Here is a 20,373-nt window from a genome sequence, read left to right as displayed (position 1 = left end):
CCCCTGCCACAGAGAACAGGAGTTTTGCTCTTCCTAATTCAATCAATGGTTGAAGCCTCTTACATAAACCAACCTCTTTGAAATCTTTTAGACACTGTTGATTCAATATTATTCTCCCAATGTTAAAAGCTGGCAGTATGAAGTACAGTGAAGATGCCATCCTTCCAGGCTGCCAAGAAATCTCCAGCCTCTGAGGCAAGTGCTAGCAACTTAATTTTTGTAACGTTGTTCTTGCTATCAGCCCATTCCCCTTCCCCTTCCCTTTCCCCTTCCCCTTCCCTTCCCCTTCATTTTCTTCCCCTGGGAAAAATGCCTCCTCAAGGGTTTAGATTTGAGCCTGGGATTTTATGCCTTAACTCAAAAAGGAGCACACTCCTTTGGAGCACTTCCAGCCTTTCTTTGATACCTGAGAAGGGACTGTTCATCTCTCTAAAAGCTGACCCGCAAATAAAGGAAGGGACGGGGTATTGTCCATACTTCCTTTCTTCACTATGTATTAAGTCCAGAAACAGTTGTTTGCTTGAGGTTCTTAAGGTTTTAAGATAGCTTTCTGGCACTTTCAAATTCTAGATGTATCAGCAATGCTAAGCTTGCATTTGTTTGTTTGTTGGTTTGTTTTTTTCCACTGAGCTCTTCTTGGGGAAAAGAAATTTGCACAGATGTTCACATTTGGGGAAATCAGAAATGTGTGATAGGAAATCTTCCCTTCCAGTTGTTTTGCAGGTGTTTATTAAATGCACAAGACATAGTCCTCTTGCCATCCAGCTGGAACACCTTGTCCCTTTGGTTATTTAATTTCCTTTTGTAATTTGCATCCTATTAATAGTTGCATGTTTAGAAATACTCCATGAATAGAGCCTGATAGTGAAGAACCTTTTTTCTGGAACAAGACATAGTCCTAAATGAACACAGAAAAAAGGTGTCTAGTGATTTAGGTATCTTTTAAATCCATTAAGGGAAACTTAAAAAAAAAAGTAAAATTCAATTTTTTTTTTTTCTAAGGAGAAAATTTTGTTTTGAGGGGTGCAAAGCATCAAATTGCTTAGAACAGCCAAGCTGAACAAAATGTTCAAGGCTTTCTAAATTATTCTGATAAAAGTTACTATTGAGCATCTTCAGGGTTTTAGTTTGTTTGGTTTGATCAGCTAAACACTTAGTTTGATATTTTCAGGATTTTTGACTGACCAATATTGAGGGACAACATTGTTTGCAAAAAACTTCTTCAAGGTTAGTTTTTTAATTCTTGAACACTTGCAAAACAGTCTGGTTTGTAATGAAAATGAGTAATTTAAACCAATCCCTCAGTAAGAACATAAGGAGTCACAGAAAAATATTCAATACACTATGTGAAGTGCTCAATGAATGCCAAAATGTACTGTAACTTTCCAAAACACTGGGTTCTACTGTGAGAGTGCATTGTCTGTATTCATGTAATCAAAAAGGACTTTTCCCATGGGGGCCGCTTCTCCTTTCAGTGCACTGATTAGACTGGAGCATTACCCAACCTGAGATGCCTTATTCAAGACCACTTGGTTATTTTTTAATCACTCTGTTTAACCCATTTAAAAGATGGTTAGAACATAGTCAGCCAAGCAACTCCCCAAACTACCCCACTCCCAAATTCAGCACTAAAGGCAACACCCTATGAACACTGCTTGTATGTGTTCCCCTCTACCAGAAGGCATCAGCACTGTAGTGCAGTAAACTCCAGTAAAACAGTATTATTTTCATAAGAACCATTGCTTTGAGAGATTGAAACACCTGAAAGCATCCTAGCTGGCTCTGTGTCAGGCCGTCTGCTAAGCTTTAATTGCCCTTTTTGAAATATTTGAGGCAATGATACTTCCAACAGACAAAAAGAAAAACAACAAAAAAAGAGTTTAAAGGTTTGCTTTTGCTTTTCCAAGCCTTCACAATTGGTGGGAAACATAATGAGAAAGCATTCAGCTTCCCAGGAGAGGTCAAGTAACCCAGACCTGCCAATTTTAAGTGACAACACTGCTTTTCTCTGTAGCTGGCACAAGTGTGGCTACTCCTACTCATAGCTGTGCCTGTTCAGTCCATCACCTCTCCATGTCATGGTTTCTTTCAAGTAGCATGAAAGGTGTGCTCCCTGTATAGATGCTGTTCTGCAAACCAGGAAATCCAGCATTAGGGCTGCCCATGTAGGATTTGTAGTGCTGACCAAAAGCAGCTACCTCAACGTTCAAATGTTTTCAAAACGCGCTGACATTTGTACTTCCAGGCATTATTGCTGCCTTCTCATAGCCAGCACGGACTCCTTACATCTGCCTGATGTGCAAGTGTGTGCTGACACCCGGTCTGGATCGGGCGTGCTCTCCTGTGGCAGCGGGGCTGTGCGCAGACCTGAGGCTGCTGGTCACTGCCTTGCCACCTGTGTGCTGCCGCAGGACAGGGCGTGGCTGACGTGGTCAACTCCTGAGCTAGAGGATTCCTGTGCCAAATTCAGCACCGTGCTCCTAAAAGCTGGTGCTTGCTGGTGGTAAATGCAAGGAGTGAAGGAGCTCTGGTGAATTCCCAGCCAAATGTCTAGGATGGTGTAGTGCTCACCTGCTGGTTCCCCTTTGACAGCCTCAGCAGTTTAGCCCTGGACCTACCTAGTCTGGACACACAAAACTTTCCCTAGTCTTAAATCACCCAGATGGTGAGTTCAGGAATCAGGCATATTTCTGCTCTACAGCTACAGCCCAGAGGAAGCAGTGAAGGCACTACTGTCACTGAGCTTCCCACTGACATTTTTCACATAACACTGAATGAAAAACAGAAGCTGGGAAGCAACTTGTTGCTTGTAATCCCTGCAACAGGGACAATTTGTCCTAAAGACAGACAAACACATCCTCTGCCCAAATCTTTATATTTTTTGCTGAATGTTGCTTCTATTAGAAAATGTTGTTCCTACTGAAATTTTCTTTCCAGCTTTATTCTATTGAGGTATAAGATGCAACACAAAGGCACTTCGAAATACGCTGTTTTAACAGTTGCTTTATTGCAAAATGGAATATCCTAAGATAGAAAGTTTGCTTCACATAGTTCAGCTCTTGAAAGAAATGTACAAGCCACGTTCCATTTACAAGGGACGTGAAATGCAAACTGGGGGCAAGACTGGCCATCTGATTGCAAGGTGCTCAGCTTGTAAAATGGGAGTGAAGAGTCCATCAGTATTCATATTATCCTGAGTATTACTTCAATTCAAGGAACCAGTTCATTACTTCATTACTAGTTTATTGTACACCTGTAAGGGGTTTTGTTTACCTGAGGTTTCTGTTGGTTAGGCTGTAAAGGATAAGTATCTTGTAAACAGCGAGGTTGAATTGTGGGGTTGATAGATGACAGTATTCTGACCTTTATCCTCAACTAGCAGTTAAAAACAACAGATAAGGGGCTAGGTTCTGATAGGCAGAGATCTCATAGCTTCAGAACTTTGGGAAATTAGTAATCTTTTCAATCTAGAATTGTTTCAGAGCAACTTGAATATAGAGAAGCCACCTTGACATAGAGGCATCTTTTGCTTTGAGTTTTTTACACCATTTGCTTATGTACTTTGGATGTGTTCACTTCAAAATCAGGGAGTACTTATTCCTGATTATTTCATTTAATAATACAATGAGTGAGGAAGGAAATTATTTTCTTACACTCCCAAGTTCTGTGTAACTACAGGGTTTATTTCACCTACTTCCACATCTCATCTTGTTTGATCATCCATGCGGATCTTCTACAAAGCACATTGAAAATATGATACAAGTATCAAGGAAGCGCTTGGAATATTCATATTATCAAACGGCAAGGCTGCAGGTGACTGTAAAAAGTCAAAATGTTTCCACTAAAAGCCAACAGCCTCAATCTCCCTTACACTTTTGGAGCGAAGAGGCCTTGCCTTTAGAAACATATGGCATCAGCTCTGAGAAAGTTCACTGTAACTTTTTAAAATGAAGTACAAAGGAAAAAATTTCCTTGAATTTTAACATTAAATTCAGTGCTTGGGCAAATGGAATTGGTTGCTTTAATCAACATTAAAGTATAATTTCCAAAACATTGAAGAGGTGGCATAGAAGAAGTAATATGTAAGACGTTTTCGTGGATCTTTGTTTCAAAATACTAACATTATGTGGTAAGCATAGTTACAATAAAAATTGTAGCTCTTCCACTGCCTCACGGAAGGAGTTCCAAAAGTCCAAAATGAGTGCCAAAGTCCTAATTTATCCTCTCTCTCCGCATCCTCATCTGCAAAATTGTGATAACATTTCCGTACTTCAGAGAGGTGCTGTAAAGGTTATTTAGTAGGATGTTTGCTGAGGACTCAAAAAATACCAAGTACTAGGTATCATAAATTATGCACTAATTTCGCTTAAGCAGCAGTAAAGCCTTAGCCAAGTGATTTGCAGGAAATCCCCATTGTGAGCTTCTGTAGTTAATTTTGGATAAAATTATCTACATAAGAGCTTTATGTAATAAAGAATCAGTCATAGCTTAGCATCTTCTTTTTAAACTATTACTTGTTAGCTCTGCTACATATGTCACAGATTACTAACTGCATGTCAAGTCGCTATAATGCATGTCCCTATACTTAGAAAAAAATTTAGAAGATCTGTAAGAACTATTTATTACTACTTCTTGATTTTCATGCTTTGGTTGAGAAAACTTGTGCAGAACTCCATGCAGTTAAGGACCATGACAGAGATCTGTTCAGAAACTGAGGAAATTACCCTTTCCTAGAGCGCTAGCACAGCAAACACTGAGCAGGTGACCATGTCCCTCCTCATTAAGACAATATTTAAGCATGTGATTAACTTGCAGAATGTGCTTCATTGCCAAAAGCACGTGGATAAATGCTGTCTTGGAAAAGGACCATAAAAACACAGAATTTGTCGTTATTCCTTAGACATGCTATTTGGATTCACCTCAACCAAGCCATGTGAAGTTCTGTCTGTTACCTAGTCATGACTGACTTCATGCCACTGACCACTCTAAGGTCCCCCCCCTCTGCATTAGGTGATTGTTGTACAATATATACAAAAGTATCTAAAAAGCATCCCCTTCCTTTCCAAGCCTTCATGATATGTGCTTGATTAGGAATTATCCCCTAGTTTTCATTCAGTGATCTTGTGTAAATGCTCTTCTGCATGCTATCCAGAAAGCGCACATGTTGTCTTGTGACAGATTTCTGATTTCATAGATGTAGAATAAATACTCCGTCACTTCTTTCTTGCAGCATGAAGCTCTTCCTTGGCTGAAGCAGCTAGTTCTTAGGTGCTTTGGGAAGAAGTCTGGGCATCATATTTCCTAAAACTGTGGTTACGAAAAGACTCCCTGAAATGAAATAGATTAATAAATAAAGTTGGCAAATGAAAAACAATCAAAAAAATATCAGTCTTGTGAAAAGGAGCTGAAACATGCTCTATGTCAGCAGGTCAGAGTGGTCATTTCTTCTTCTCCTCCCACCCCACACCGGGCACAGTGGCGTTGTGAAGAAGCATATATTCATAAGCAAAGAACATTAGACTCTTCTGTCTCAGTCACGTGACTGAAAAGGATTATGTTTCCTGTAGTGAAAGGACAACTCAGTCCATGCTGCTTAAGACCACATGGTGCCATACTTGTTCTATCTCATTCCTGGCTTCAAAGGTTGAAGAAATCACAAGATGTTTCCAGGAACTTTGTTAGGGTGAGGTGGAAGTCTTATCTAATGATGCATTAAAATTACAAAAATCCTCTACCCCTGGAATGTGGAGCTTGAGAAACACAGCTAACCCTACAATTATCTCCAGTGGAAGTCAGCAGATTTCTTTAATCAGCAATGGAGAGGGCAGTGTATATTCTGGCTTGGGTTTAGCTGCCAGTAAAACTCCCTTTCTTCCTTGCAAAAAAATAGCATATTTTTGTATGGCCACAACAGATAACCCTGCCCTAACTATACCTTGTGCTGTGGACTTTCACTACCGGTTTGTACAGCTCTGGAATCTTCCTCTCAATCATGGGCCTAAGGTTCTCCTTCAGTTTCGTGTAGTTTCTTTTGAGCTCCTGATGATACTCCCTCTGGTCAGCAGTAATAAGGTGCTTGTTTTTCTCCACTGCTTCACCACACCTAGGCAAAAGGAAAGAAAAAAAGACATGATAAATATAATCCACTTCTGTTAAACTCATTCACTTTGTGTTAGGTGATTTGCATGGACAAGAATCCAGTTCCTTTGGTCTAGGCATTCCTCTGGTAACTTGTCAAGACTAAAGTGATAATGAACTAGTAAGAAAGCTCTGTCTTTTCCAAGTACATAAATTGAGATGATATTTTTTAGATATTAGGAAAGCATGAGCGAGCTAATAAAAAATAAATTTCATGACTGCAGAATACTGAGCTAGCTGCCTACTTACTGTATAAACAGATAAATTGGCAATAGCAGAAATTAGAAGCTGTATCTTCTGCAGAAGACTTGCTTTTATTTAACTCAAATTTACCCTTCACCAAGGAGGATACTTTTGACTAAGGAGATGAGTATCTTCATATGTGAATATGCTTGTTGAGATTTATAAACAGGACATGTGTCTGCCACTACCACTGTGTCTGCTTGACAGATAAGGTTTTCTTATGAATGGCTTTCTACATAAGAATGTCTTTTTATTAAAAATGAAATCAAGGCAATAGTCTGAAATGCTTGATTTCAATAAGACGTTAGAAGATAAAACAAATGGAAGATCTTAATTTATGCATTATTAGTTTAAATTGTTAAAGTGTTTCTTCCTTTTGAGATGCAATGCCCACCTAGGCATTCACATGAAGCAGAGATTAAGAAGGCTGGTCCAAGTGTCTGAAGCAGGAGATGCCAGAATTTATGATGCTAACTTGCATAATTCCTCAGTTATATTTGCATTGCATTATTGCTAATATTGAATGTATTGATGCAATTCAGCATTTCAATTTTGTTTTACTGACCTCATTATAAACTCTTTGAAGCACAGCCTCAGCTTGTTGTGATGTCGATAAAGTCTGGGGTCTGCGGGAATTTCAGCCAGGAACACTTGCGCTACCTCTAGTGGTCCCTTATAGAAATAACACAGGAAAATGTCAAAACCACCTGCTTAGACTGAAAACAGACCACACGTTTGTTTAAAGCTGTTTGTTATTTCATTAGTGGAATTACAGAAGAAAATAAATCTGTGCACAGATACCATAACGGGATGGTTTTTAGCTCCCTTTCCCCCACGATGTTTCCTTCGGCAAGCAGAATTTTTGCCCATCATATCTTATCCTCTCCTGTTGTTATTCCTCCTCCAGTTCCACAACAAAGGGAACAAATTCTGCTCAGCAGAGAGGAGCTGGGACAGCTCTAGTGACAAACCTGGTTATATTACAGAAACACAGCTCCTGTGTGTGGTATTACAAGGCCTTTAGGCAATAAGCCCAGTGCCAAAAAAGATCACTCTCTCCAAAGCTTATGATGACACATTATTTCAGACTCGATGCTTTGGCTGATGAAGAATCTGAAGAAACTGAGAGTATTTAGGCTTTCATCAAAAAATCCCAAGCTCTGTGAAGTTGTGCATATCATCAAGTTTTTTCTCAGCCACATGGCTTCATCCTTCCATTTTCAATTTTTTAAATTTCCTAGGCCTTTTTTTTCAGTTTGTGTATTTATGTTATACCTATTGCATCTCAGCTTTCTTTTGGGGCACTCAGGTCTTGACTTCATGTATTGACTTAATTTCAGTGAAACTGAATTTGTGGTGGTTCTACAGGAGAATTGTTATTATTATTCCCATTCCCCAAGGATACATCTGGAATGAACAGAATGGCTGAGATGGCTAGCAGGTTAGAAATGAAAAATCCTTGAACGCATTCACAAGGCTTCTGTGAGTTTCTGCACCTACAGCCAGGACAGTGCTTCCCATGACTACTCTCACCAAAAGCATAGCTAATGAACAGCATACAATGACTAAATATCAAGGGATGAAGTTTAAATACACACAGTAACTAAATGTGTCTGACTAGATGTACTTCTTTCAGTGCAAGAAATAGGAGCAAAAAAGAATGCACAATGAGAAAAGTATGCAGAATCACTTCATCTGGCTTATTTGGATCCCTTACCTGATTTACAGTGGCCCCAACTGAGCCCTGCAAGACCATCTGGAGCATTTTGGCATCTGGTGGTTCTTGGTTGGTGGCTGCAGTTAGCTCCTGTGTTTTTTTACGCATATCTTCAATAGCAACTTCAATTGGGGTTAAAATAAACTAAGGAATATGGAAGAAAAGATGGTTCATTACCTAAATAATGCATGCAGCTGACCTGTTTTAAATCTGACAATATCACTGTCATTCTCCTGTTTCAAAAGCAGTGGCTGTGAAACCCAGGAACACTGTTCAATCTAACTGTCATCTTGGTAGATGGTGCATCAGATCCAAAGCTCTTATCATTTGCAAGAACAGGGTGTGACTCAGACCTCCTGTTCACATAAATTCATTACTATTCTAAGTGACTCAATTCATGCCTGAAATGGTGTTTCACTTCCTACAGTATAAAGCTCCCCTGTCTCTAAGCAAGCCCTGAGCCCAATCTCTGACTGTACTCTAGCCTACTTCTACTTTATCAGCTAGAAGTACAGCTAAAAACAGAGCCCCACACATCCTCCTACACAGCATTAAAGTTAGGAGGTCAAAAGAAGAATGTACATTGGCTATCCTCCCTTCTCCATAGTAAATCTCTATCTTGCCTTGTCTGTCCCTTCTGTGATACTCCTGTTAACAAGGGCCACATCTGAGAAATCCAGCATCCTTTTTTTTTATATTTATGCCACGCATAAATTTGGAAATCTTCCCACCCAGAGACTCCTTCAGTCCTTGAGAAATTAGATGTGTCTTCAAAACCAAATTACCTCTTCTCTTTGGATGACACTGATTCTAGTTTTGATGTAGGGGAAAGCATGCATTGTGGTTAGGATGGTGTTCCTCTTGTATTGCTCACTAAGCTCTCCTCTGGGGCGCCCATCCATGGTGAAAGGTGTAGTGTACATGAACCGACAGATGTTGAAGTTCTTTTCAAAGTAGGTAACTCTGTCCTTCATCTCATACTCATCAAAATATGGCTCCACAAAGGTAATTTGTATGTATGCCTAAGAAAAGAGGGAAGAGCCATTACAGTGCTATACAACCCAAGGAATGTAAAAGGAGTGGCGCATGTGAACTATCCCATAGTACACATTGGCTAAGGATGGTCTGGAAATGCACAGAGCTGAAAATCCTTCAGGGATCCTTTTCTTATTCAGAGCTGACAAAACTTGCATCTAGAAGGGCACAGCTTAACCCTGGGGAACAGAACGAGGGCAGGGACCAGAGATCAGAAGTTCTGATTTCCATACTCTGTGACAAGCTACCATGCTAAGCCTGTCACAGAGACTTTAATACCCCTGGACACAGAGACACGATGCTGGATGGCTTCTTTTAGTGCTGTACTGTTTGAGCATAAAAGTTGCAAGCGGGACTTCCTCTCCTTCTCTCTCTTGTGTGACAAAAAATTCCCAGAAAAGAAACAGAATCATCCCAAAATGTTTTTAGTTCTTAATGCAATGCTAATGCAATTCTAGGAGAGAGGAGTGACAACCACGATGATTTCTGGGCTTTGTACAGTCAGTATACTGCTCCACAAACCACAGCTGGCCAGGGTAAGGCATCTTCTGACAACGATCACTGTGAGTTGCTCAGACAATCACAGAACTCGAGGTAAAAAATTCAGAAGGGAACACAGCAATTCTATAAAAAAAGCTGAAAAGATACCAAAGCAAATATCTGGCATGCTCAAAATCATTCAGTGTATTACAGGCCTGCTGGTAAGAGACATAGCCTCAAGAAAATGGATCACTTAGATAATTATGCTTTAAAAAGGGATACTGTGGAAAGGATATGCACCAAGGAAATAACCTTGTGCATGGTTATTTTATAATATGGTACAAATATGGTACAAATCAGTTTTTTAATAGCAATTTAAAAATTTTTTTATATAGCAATAATACTATTTGGACTGTGTGGGTTCATTGAAAAGTATAACATTTGAGATCACATTAACATGGTTTTCCTCACCTCTAATCTGTGAGAAATCTCAGGGAGTTTTGTAATTGCAGGCTCCTTATAAACAAATTCCTGTTCATCCAAGTCTCCAAATTTGGATCCATAGAAACCAACACGGAAGTAAGTTCCAAACATTCGTTTTTGACCCTAATTGATAAAAAGAAAGAGGAAATTCACAATTGCTTTATGTATGACATGGTAGTATTTGGATCCCTTTTTTCCCCCAACTGATGTATAAGAAAACCCACGAGTCCTACATTTTCCCCATTTCAAAGCCACTTCTATATATCATCAGTGCTGATGGATTAGAAGCACAGGAAAGAAAGCATACAAACTAAGTGGACATTTGACTGAAATCTAACTTAAAATTTAAGCTGACCGTGAAGGGGGTTTCACAAAACAAAATACCTTACTATTTTTTAATTCCATTGCGGACATGTAACAAAATTTAAATTTTGCAATTTTGCAATGAAAATTGATAAGAATTTGAAACTGACTAGGCTCAGCAATAAGGTTCTTCTGAAGAAAGAGAAGGGACAGTATGAGTGCTAAGAATTTAGATGGGTTTTCATATTTCTTCTGTTTTATAACTGAAAAAACTAGTGAATTGACAATAAAGTTATTTTTGTTAAACAGATGTGGCAAGGTGGACACAGACATGTTCAGCTAAACCCATTTTATATTCATCTCTGCTTTTTTTTTATGGAGAGCCTTTTTACACTGTAGGGCTATGTAGGTAGATGAAAGCAGATGGAAGCTTTTGTTTGAAAAAGGAAATGGAACCATTTCAAATTCTGGTGGGTTGATCATGGCAGGATGCCAGGTGCCCACCAAAGCCTCTCTATTACCCCCTCCCTGCAACTGGATAGGAGACAGACAATGAAAGGTTCATGAGTTGACACAAGGATAGGGAGTAATCATAAATTGGTTACCATCATGGGCAAAACACACATGACTTAGGAAAACTAATTGTATTCATTACCAATCAAACTCAAAACAGGATAACGAGAAGTAAAACAAATTTTAAAAACACCTTTCTCCCTTTCTCCTTCTTAGGCTCTACCACTTCTCTCCCGGTGGTGCGGGGAGATGGGAAATGGGTGTTATGGTCAGTTCATCACACGTTTCTACCACTGCTCAGGGAGAGGCCTTCCCCTGCTCCAGCCTGCGGTTCCTCCCTGCTGCAGTGTGAGATTCCCATGGGGTCACAGCCTCCTTCCAGGCATCCACCTGCTCTGCCATGGGGTTCTGCATGGGCTGCAGGCAGATCTCTGCTCCTCCGTGGATCTCCATGGGCTGCAGGGGCACAGCTGTCTCACCATGGTCTGCACCATGGGCTGCAGGGGATTCTCTGCTCTGGCACCTGTAGCACCTCCTGCCCCTCCTTCTCCACTGACCTTGGTGTCTGCAGAGCTGCTGCTCTCACATATTTTCCACTCTTCTCTTTTCTGAGCACAATTACATGTGGCCAATTACTTTTTTTCCCTTCTTAAATACATTACCCCAGAGGTGCTGCCACTGTCACTGATGGGCTCAGCCTTGGCCAGCCTCAGCCAGCAGCTGGCATTGGCTCTGTTGGCCATGCATGAAGTTTCTAGCAGCTTCTCATTGACATCACCATTTTAACCCTCCCCCTCCACTGCCAAAACCTGTCCACACAAACCCAGTACACACATGAACAGTTTTATTAACACCAGTCTTAAACAAATGGTGCAACCCAGCAATGTGTCTTGCTAGCAGTGCCTTGCCTCACAAGTACCTTATTAATAATGCTATCAAAGGCCTTCTGTAGCTTGCTGTGTGTCAAGGTAAGCTTCCTGAAGTCTCGATGTGCTTCCAGTATGGGGATGACAATTTTGTACACCTCATTCACAGTTTCATACAAACCTCCCTTTGAACATTAAAAAAAAAAAAAAAGGAAAAAGAGGAAGAAAATAAATGAGTCTTCATGCACTCTGAAAAGAAACTAGATCTCCATCAATGGCTTGGCTGAAAAGGGGATTTATGGGACTCATCTGTTAATCTGCTATGTTGCTTCTTTTGCCATTCTAAAAACTAGTAATAGTAAATGGGCAGTTCTGAACAGCAGATAATGAACTGGATGTAATTTGGATCTCTGATCTGTTGGGCTCTCAAGCCCAAATTCCTGCATAAAGCCCTGGTTTCTGCCTCAGGGCTAGAAGAACTAGAAATGCAGGTTAGCAGCAGGAAATGGATTTGTTTATCATGCATGGTTCAAGGCAACCAGAGCTGTGTCTGGACAAAAGGAACCCAAGTGATATCTTTAGAGATGCTAAATCATGACTCCTTACATAGTAAGTGTAGATTATGAGGCTGGTGGCTGTATGATGTCAAAAAGTATAAGAGTAATTCTGACATGCTTCCTAAAATACATACTTTACGTAAGATCTTTTTCTTAAATGTACTATCCCATGATAATACCAACTGAAAGTCTTGGTTCCTGCCTGAGACAATCACTTTCTGTTGATGCTGCCTGTGGTCTGCACAGTAGAGGTGGGTATGTGGCTGAGCTAGGCTGAAAAAGCCTAGATTAATCAATCTGACTGAGATAGTCCTTGGACAGCCAAAAATATGTCCTCTTGTCATTTAGAGTGTGGCAGGTCTGGAGTGCCTGGGTTAGCAGTCCTACATTGTTTCCTCATGTGCAGGAAAAGAAGCTGTGGATCTGGCTCAGACTGCTCACTATCCATCCCCTCCTGGTGATGCTGGTCCTCACTCACCGTGCTGAAGAGCTCTGCAGCTTGTTCCAGCAGCCCTACCAGTCCACTTTCTGAGAAATACCTCCCAGAACATATACCATCTTCATCTGGAGACAAAACATCATCTGAAACAGCAGATTCCTCCAGCACATTGGATGAAATGTTCTAAAATACATCAGAGCACACAAATAAAAAACTTAAATAAACAGTACATCATAAAGATTGAAGAAGAAATGGTTTCAACATATTTACATGATGAGAAGAGGAATGAGATTATTCAGGTGCAACCAGGGGACACAGAGTTACATTCTTTTTAGAAGTGAAAGTAACATCATAAATCTCCATAAATGGGAAATCAGGAGTTTCACTGCAAGAATCATCAATTTTCTTTCTAGCCTCAGGTTTAAAATGCATAACCTCATGTAGGTCTCAAACTGGCTCTTTTCTGGTGGCTGGATTTCCCTGGAGCTGCAGTGAGCTCAATCCCCAATACTACTAGGGCCCTTTCTGCTGCTGGCACTTGGCTGTGGGAAATTCCAAACTGCACTCCAGACCTTCTGCCACCTGCTTGAATAAATTGAACTTTCAAGTTTTTATTTGACTTTTCCAAGCAGAGGAGAAGTAGGACTCAGACAATATCACTCTAAAAACTGCAATAATTGATTGCTTCTTCTTGGTTCATCGTCTGCCAAATTACATTTTAATCCTGCAGAATTTACTCAGTTTCTTGTTAATGTTATGGATCTCATTGTGCATTTAAATCAAACTAGATAAAGTCACTCTTTTGAGATAGTAGACCATGAAATAACATATCTACAGTTCTTCAGGACTCTTTTGAATAAATGACACCGGGTGGCATATACATTAAAAATTTTGTAATTTTTATATTTAGAAACCTGAAAAAAACCAGCAAAATATGTGTACATACAGTATGGGACTGGCATATGTAACTTTCAACAGCAGCAGAAAGGCTAAGCTTTGATTTTCTATTAATTAAAAGGAGTTAAATTAGTGTCATAGTGTCTCACTTCAGCAGAAACTGGCAATGACAATCTGTCTGAGTGGAGGATGGATGCCAGCTGGCTGGCTAGCTGACTCCTTAAAGGCATCTTTATAAAGTAGCAGAGACACTGAGGGCTGTTACTATTGATCAGATTTCAGATAAAAAATTGGCACCACATACCACTAGCAGCATTGGACTTTCCCCCCTGGGCTTTGTGGATGTATTTATTTCTCCATGGGTGAAATTTATTCCAACCATGCTGCCATCACACTGCCTAAGTCTGCACATTGTGTCAGCTCTACTGGAAGGGTGAGCACAGCCTCAGAAGAGCATTCACAGGAGTTAAGAATACATATGAATCTTGGCCAGAAGGAAAACTATAGCACATTTAGCACATCTATGCCACTTTTTACTGACCAGTCTTACTGAAGAGAGTGACTTCAACCAGAATTAGGTTCACTGTCACATACCTCCAGAAACTCACAAGCCATGCAGCTCAATTTCTAGTTTTCCTTTTCTATACCAGTACCCACTAAAGACTGTTAAGACTGTTTTCATGTGACTCTGGTGGCCTGGTGGCTTTATTTTTTTTTTGTAATTCTCCTTTTGTAGCAAAGAGAAAAGAGTCCAGGGAAGTGATTTACATACGAAAGTAATGAGAAAGTCACAGACACCAATTACTCCTTCTCCACCTTTAAGCCTCTAAAAACTTATGTCAGGAATGTACTTCCATGTTTAACAGTCCATGCACTCTAGTAGGAGAGAGCCTGCATGACATACTCCTGGGGCTTGCGTGATCTTTTGCAAAGATCAACTTTAGCCTTGATCCACCTTTCATACTGAAGAATTTTACATATCCCTTGTATAATAAAGGCAATACATAAATCACCATGTATTTTATCAGCAATTATTTTGAATTTCACAAGACTAGTTTTCATTACGGACAAGAAATACTTGTGTCAGTTCAAAAACCCCTATGACCCCCCAGCCTTTATACCCATGTTAAATAAGGCCAGGGTAGCCTGCAACCTCGATCCCCCAACAGCCCAGGCAAATTAGGCTGCTGCTGAGCCCTGTGCTTCAGCAGGTAGACACATACACTAAGTACTTGTCTGTGTTAATATAAAGTGGCTTTAAAGGCAGTCCCTATGCAGTTCATACTCTCACTAGCTCTGCTTTACCGCTTGTAAAGTGGATTTAGTGTAAAAACAAATTGAGCTCAAAGGGAAATCCACTGCAGGTGACCCCATTCTGATTTTGAGGGATAGTTTTGATTGCATAGAGGGAAGCACTTTGTCTGCTACTGTATAAGGAAAAGTGTTGCTCTACTGAGTCAGTTTTCGGGATGCTGACAGACTCACGGCAGAAGATCAAAATCAGAACTGATTTGATCCTTTGCTGACTCATTTTACTCATCTGTAAAAAGGAGATAATACTTCCGCTCATCCAGAATAATATTTTTATTCACATTATTATCACCCTCAATTCCACAACTAAATGCATATCACCAATATTAGTTGATCTCACATCTGAGCCAAATGAAGAAATGGTCACAGAAAGAGTCAGTGAGTGGGACCTGTAACTACAGGTAAAGCCAAGCCAGTCTGCATTGTGTTTCCCTCTTTTGAAAGGGTAATCTGAGTAAGACCTTCACAGGTGCTACAAAACATAAACCTGTTTGTAAAGAATGGGAAACCTTTTCTTGAAAGCCTATGTAAAAATGCAAAGGGTTATTATAGTTAATTACTGTTATTGAGTAAACTGAAATTCAAAATTGTGCTGTCAGATAAAGAGTTGTGTAATTGGGTTCTCGTCATTGGGGCATTTTATTACCTCTCTCCTATGGGGCAACTGTTTCTTTGGCAAACATGTATTTACACAAGCATTTTGATGAGAGAAATTGATTTGCTGCTTTTAAAGTCCTAAGTTTTCGCTTGCCTAGTGCCTTGTAGAATAGATTTAAATTCTCTAAAATAAATGAAAACATATCCATTTATAGCAATCTGCATAATCTAGGAGCAATGGAGGGAGGAATTACATTAGGGTCAAGTGTGTGAGCTTACAAGCACTCAAGGCAGCCTGGGAGCAAGATGACATTGGGAAGGGAATGCAGATTTCACTTATATCTAAATAATGATAGAATCTAACATACAAAAGAAGTAAATAGAAGTAATGCATGGAAGCAAGAAGTTTGATGGTATAAAAAACTGATAAGGGATGCAAAATGGCAGAAGTATAAATCCATGACCAGAAGTTTAGCCATTAAAAAGAGTATATACAGCTGTCTTGATATGGAAGAAAATCAAGAATAAACACTTGTCCATCACTTAATTGTTAAGGTGGAATTGCAAATACTAATGCCCAACAAACTAAATTCAATGCAAAATGCCAAGTGGTTCAATCGTGTTCACGTTCACTATTTTGAACGGAAAAAAACCCAAGTGGTATGGTTATATCAAGGGAAGATGACTGCACCAAATGTTGTGTTAGGTATTTCAAACTCACTTTGAAAATAAAATGTGGTCAACAGGTCAAAAAGCTAAACAAAAGTATATTCAAGCAGTGAATACTGAGCTGCCATATGTTTTAGAAAACTGGGGAAGTTCCAGAAGATGAAATATGCTTTGGGGATCATATATTTTTTACAAGTGTACAAGGTGAGGAGATAGTGTTAGGTTTATCAGACTGCAGCAGGACAAAGTGGTGGAAATACTGATACAAAATTACTGAAGAAAACCTTAAAGGTATTCTACTTAGCCGGAATCAACACCAGATTGTACAAGCCTGATACTTTCTGAAAAACAGGGATTACAATCTAATGAAGGTAATAATGTCTAAACAGTCGATGTCTATAGAACATCTAAGGCAATCCTACAAAATATTTCCACTAATTAGTTGAAATTATTCAAATTTACTTTAATCATTGCAGCCAACAGTCCACTAGTCTCAGGGAATAATGATAAAAGAGGAATTATCAACACATGGTAATAAATTAAGGGTTTGGCCATTTCTATTTTTAATAATGTGGAGAAAAGAAGCACTAAAATCACTGAATTGGCATATGAAGTCAGTTCAGGTAAGGGTATCCAAAACTGTGTAATCTGATAAACGAAGTATATATATATCTGCATTTAAAAATGTCTACCTTTAACCACAAAGAGTTATGCTCTCATCTATGTGATGTAGAAACATAAGGTGAAAAACAAAACCCAAGAAAACTGTCTGGAAAAGATCAGTGTATTACTGAGTAAAGAGCTCAACAACGCCAAAATAACCAGTGAAGTCTCCAGAGAGATAATCTGAGAGCTACCTCCCACACTGAAAGAATTTACAGGACATTTTTACTTGACGTGGATGTACTGGATTGACTGTGGTGATTGTGTTACTCTTCAATCAAAAAGGTTTGGTTAGTAACTTGAGGGCAGTCAAAGGACTGGAGAACATACCTGAAAGAACTGAGCAGCTCCAATTATCTAGATTATGAGAAAGAAGTTTGAAAGATGCATCTGTCACAGTTGATAAGTAGCAGCCCTAGAAAAGGGCCTAGAAAACAGAGGGGTTCTACTTAGCAAATAAGAGATTACAGTATCAAACTGCTGGAAATAGAAGCTAGAGACTGCCATTGTCACTTCGGCCCCATACATGCTCTGCTTTGCTTAGCACAAGAACAAACACACACACCAGAACTGCCTCATGCCTTTTACCTGAAAACTGACACTGCCCACAGGGAGATAGTTCCGATCCTCAAGCATGCTCAGGTACTCTGCCACCAGTGCTGCAGCATGGACCAGGCACATGGCTGCTTCTGTGTAGCTCTTCCTCTTGGTGTGCTTCTCTGCCATGTTCTGCAGCCAAGTCAGCCTCAAGTCCGGCGATGTCTGATATCCTTTTGCAATTCTAACAACACAGGCCAGAAAGCAGGAGTGAATGACCACTTCTCGAGTAACAAAAAATACCCTTATAATTCTTCACCTCGGTTGAATGGAAGAAGACATATCTGTCTTTATTCTGTATGATTCATTAAACACAAAGCAAAAGAAATGGTTAGGCAGTGGTGGGGAGGAGACACAGGGGCTATGAGGAAAGTAAAACTACTGCATCCAAGACTTTTCAGTGTTCCTGACTCTTATCCTTGCCCAAATCTACATCCACCTCCCAAAGGCTCCCCTGCAATGTGCTCACTACTGCAGCCTGGGACCCTGGTGACAGATCAACTGTGCTAAAGAGGGAATGTACACAAGTAGAACAGATTGTCACAGCTTGTCCCTAAAATGCATAGTTCAGCTCACCTCACTGCAGAATTTTCTCAGTAGCAATTCTAAATGGTTTCACCTGTACATGAGGTCCATCAGCATCTCTGGATCTTCCTGAAATTCCCTCATTTTCACCGTATCTGACAGGATGCTGTTCAGATTACACAGCAGCTCCTCTACCTGAAGCAATACAAAGATCAATGTGCAATTGTCAGGTGTTTATTTTTTCCATTTTGGAAAAATAACAGCATCTGCACCTGATGATGTTACTCCCTTTAAGCCTCTTTTACCCAAAGAAAATGTCAGGATTTTTTTTTCAGCTCTGTGCAATGTGGCAAAGACTGCTGACATAGTAAATATTACACACACGTTTTAATTAATCGAAATGAGCTGAAATCCTTTGATCTATTTATTTCTGAAAGAAAAAAAATCAAATGTGCTAATGGAGTTCAGCTTTAATTGATCTTTGATCTGAAACCAAATGTTTTTGTAAATTTTCAGCACAACCTGAGTTACTCTAAGAATTTTAGCAAAGCATTTAACAATTGTCTGAAATATTTTCTATTATTGCTGCTGACACCTTACGAGTTGGCAAAGAGAGAGAAGTTTCCCTGATGATACTTGTCTGAAAATATCATGAATCAAATTTCATCTTGGAAAACTCTTAGAGGGCTCAGTTCCTGCTGGGATCTAGGAGAAAAGTGTACTCAAAACCAAGAGATGATTCTCCTGTAATGTGATTTCAGGGGAAATTCTTAAGAGTTTATTTTATGGAATTATGTCATCCAGTTCTTCCCCACTTATTGTTGTGCTAGACATAAACTCATGCAATAATGTCCGCATCCTTATTTTCATTGCTTTAGAAGACCAAGATCTAGAACTTGCTTCAAGCACATTCCTACGTTAAAGCTCTTGATAAAAGCCATAGATGCCATAAAAGATTGAACCTGAATGGGAAATGGAGTGGCCTGCATATCCGTATCTTCCTCTGCATAGGCCAGGATGGTTCGCAAGGATCGTCGGAGGAATTCCTCATTAAACTCAGGTGATTTTCCAACCAGAGAAGCTAGTGACATGGTCACCTGCATCTTCACTCTTGAAAAATTCTTCCAGAAGAAAAAACCAAAGACATGAAAGAATGATGGCTGCACTGCAGTTCACATATCCTCTATAAACTAAACCCATTTTCTCCTGACCAGATTGAGTGCAATAGACTCACTGCTCACATAAGTGGCTTCCGGTGCATCAAACCTAATCATGTTTTACCCACTTAAACCAAAGATCCCTAGTTCTGACATGTGTGTACTTTGGGGCTAGAATGTTCCTTGAAATATGTACGCATGCTTGAGACAGGGAAAGCCAGAAGCTCCCCATTCCCCTTTTGCACAGGCCAGTGGCCGTGTAGATCACACCACACAGAGGAATAGATGAAGAAGCATGACTGGAAAAACATTCTGGAAACAAATCTGGGAAGCAAAAGACCTCTGGGAGCTTCAACTGATGATGCACTGCACCCATCAGCTCATGGTGTGTCTGCAGTGTATTTTCTTTCTGCAAAGCTTATGCTTTTTACATATCCAAGGCTTTTAAAGCAGTAACTAGTGAAAGAAATTTTGTGCAAGATCAGATGCTATCCAAAAGGCTAATGCATGTCCTTTTCTGCTAGAACATTATGAATCTACATGCATAATGTATGTATTTTGCTCCATGTGTGTGGTAAAAATCAGAGTCTAGTCCTAACACCAAGGAGCTGGTGAAGAATTCCCATTAATACAAGTATACATGAGTTCTACTGAGGTTGCAATTGCATTAGAATAGAACTAAACTGAGTAGTTCTGATGCAGGAATGAAAAAAAAAAGACAATGTGAAGAGTATTGCTTATGCATTGTACAGTCTTTGCTATCAGAGGCCTACTGTTGCTCCATCTGAAGGTGCATTTACACATGTTGCAGGAAAAAAATCACGTTTCCCTAATCAAAGCAGTGAACAATAATTAAAGCTACTTTCCCCCTACACTTCTAGCACTTCTCTTGGCTCAATGTGAAACAGCAGACCAGGTGACTATCTGCAGATGCATACTATTTGCTGTCGCAACTTCAGTCTTTGTTTCGACTGATCACAAGAAAGGTGGCACAAAATATACTGCTACTCTCAAAATCTTACACTGGTAGAGCTGAAGCTGTATCTCATGAGGAGATAAAGAGTGGCACAGGCTTGAGTCCGTGTAATATCTATGCTGCTGCTGCAGTGATGGAGAACTCTTTGACACAGGTCGGCACACTGTTCAACCTCCTCTTCAAACAGCAAATCTCCAAACTAAGGGA

At 39.9% G+C, this 20,373-nt stretch overlaps 1 protein-coding gene across 1 annotated transcript in view; it reads right to left on the bottom strand.

Annotated features, from left to right (window-relative positions):
• Nucleotides 1-2,983: 2,983 nt before the first annotated feature.
• Nucleotides 2,984-20,373, bottom strand: part of DOCK8 (dedicator of cytokinesis 8) — a 78,670-nt gene continuing 61,280 nt past the window's right edge. The window contains exons 37-48 of the mRNA XM_008638643.2: nucleotides 20,213-20,365; nucleotides 18,996-19,154; nucleotides 18,128-18,228; nucleotides 17,500-17,692; nucleotides 12,814-12,957; nucleotides 11,832-11,963; nucleotides 10,085-10,219; nucleotides 8,884-9,120; nucleotides 8,099-8,242; nucleotides 6,947-7,053; nucleotides 5,936-6,103; nucleotides 2,984-5,328 (exon numbers count right to left, since the gene is read on the bottom strand). Of these exons, the coding sequence (XP_008636865.1) occupies nucleotides 5,265-5,328; nucleotides 5,936-6,103; nucleotides 6,947-7,053; nucleotides 8,099-8,242; nucleotides 8,884-9,120; nucleotides 10,085-10,219; nucleotides 11,832-11,963; nucleotides 12,814-12,957; nucleotides 17,500-17,692; nucleotides 18,128-18,228; nucleotides 18,996-19,154; nucleotides 20,213-20,365 (1,737 nt within the window). The 3' untranslated portion in view covers nucleotides 2,984-5,264. The remainder of the gene's footprint in view (nucleotides 5,329-5,935; nucleotides 6,104-6,946; nucleotides 7,054-8,098; nucleotides 8,243-8,883; nucleotides 9,121-10,084; nucleotides 10,220-11,831; nucleotides 11,964-12,813; nucleotides 12,958-17,499; nucleotides 17,693-18,127; nucleotides 18,229-18,995; nucleotides 19,155-20,212; nucleotides 20,366-20,373) is intronic.

The sequence above is a fragment of the Corvus brachyrhynchos genome, unplaced genomic scaffold, assembly GCF_000691975.1.
Source record: "Corvus brachyrhynchos isolate BGI_N302 unplaced genomic scaffold, ASM69197v1 scaffold467, whole genome shotgun sequence".
In the NCBI taxonomy this organism is placed as follows: Eukaryota; Metazoa; Chordata; class Aves; order Passeriformes; family Corvidae; genus Corvus; species Corvus brachyrhynchos.
The sequence above is the reverse complement of the archived record's forward strand: the minus strand, read 5'-3'. Positions and strand labels throughout refer to the sequence as shown.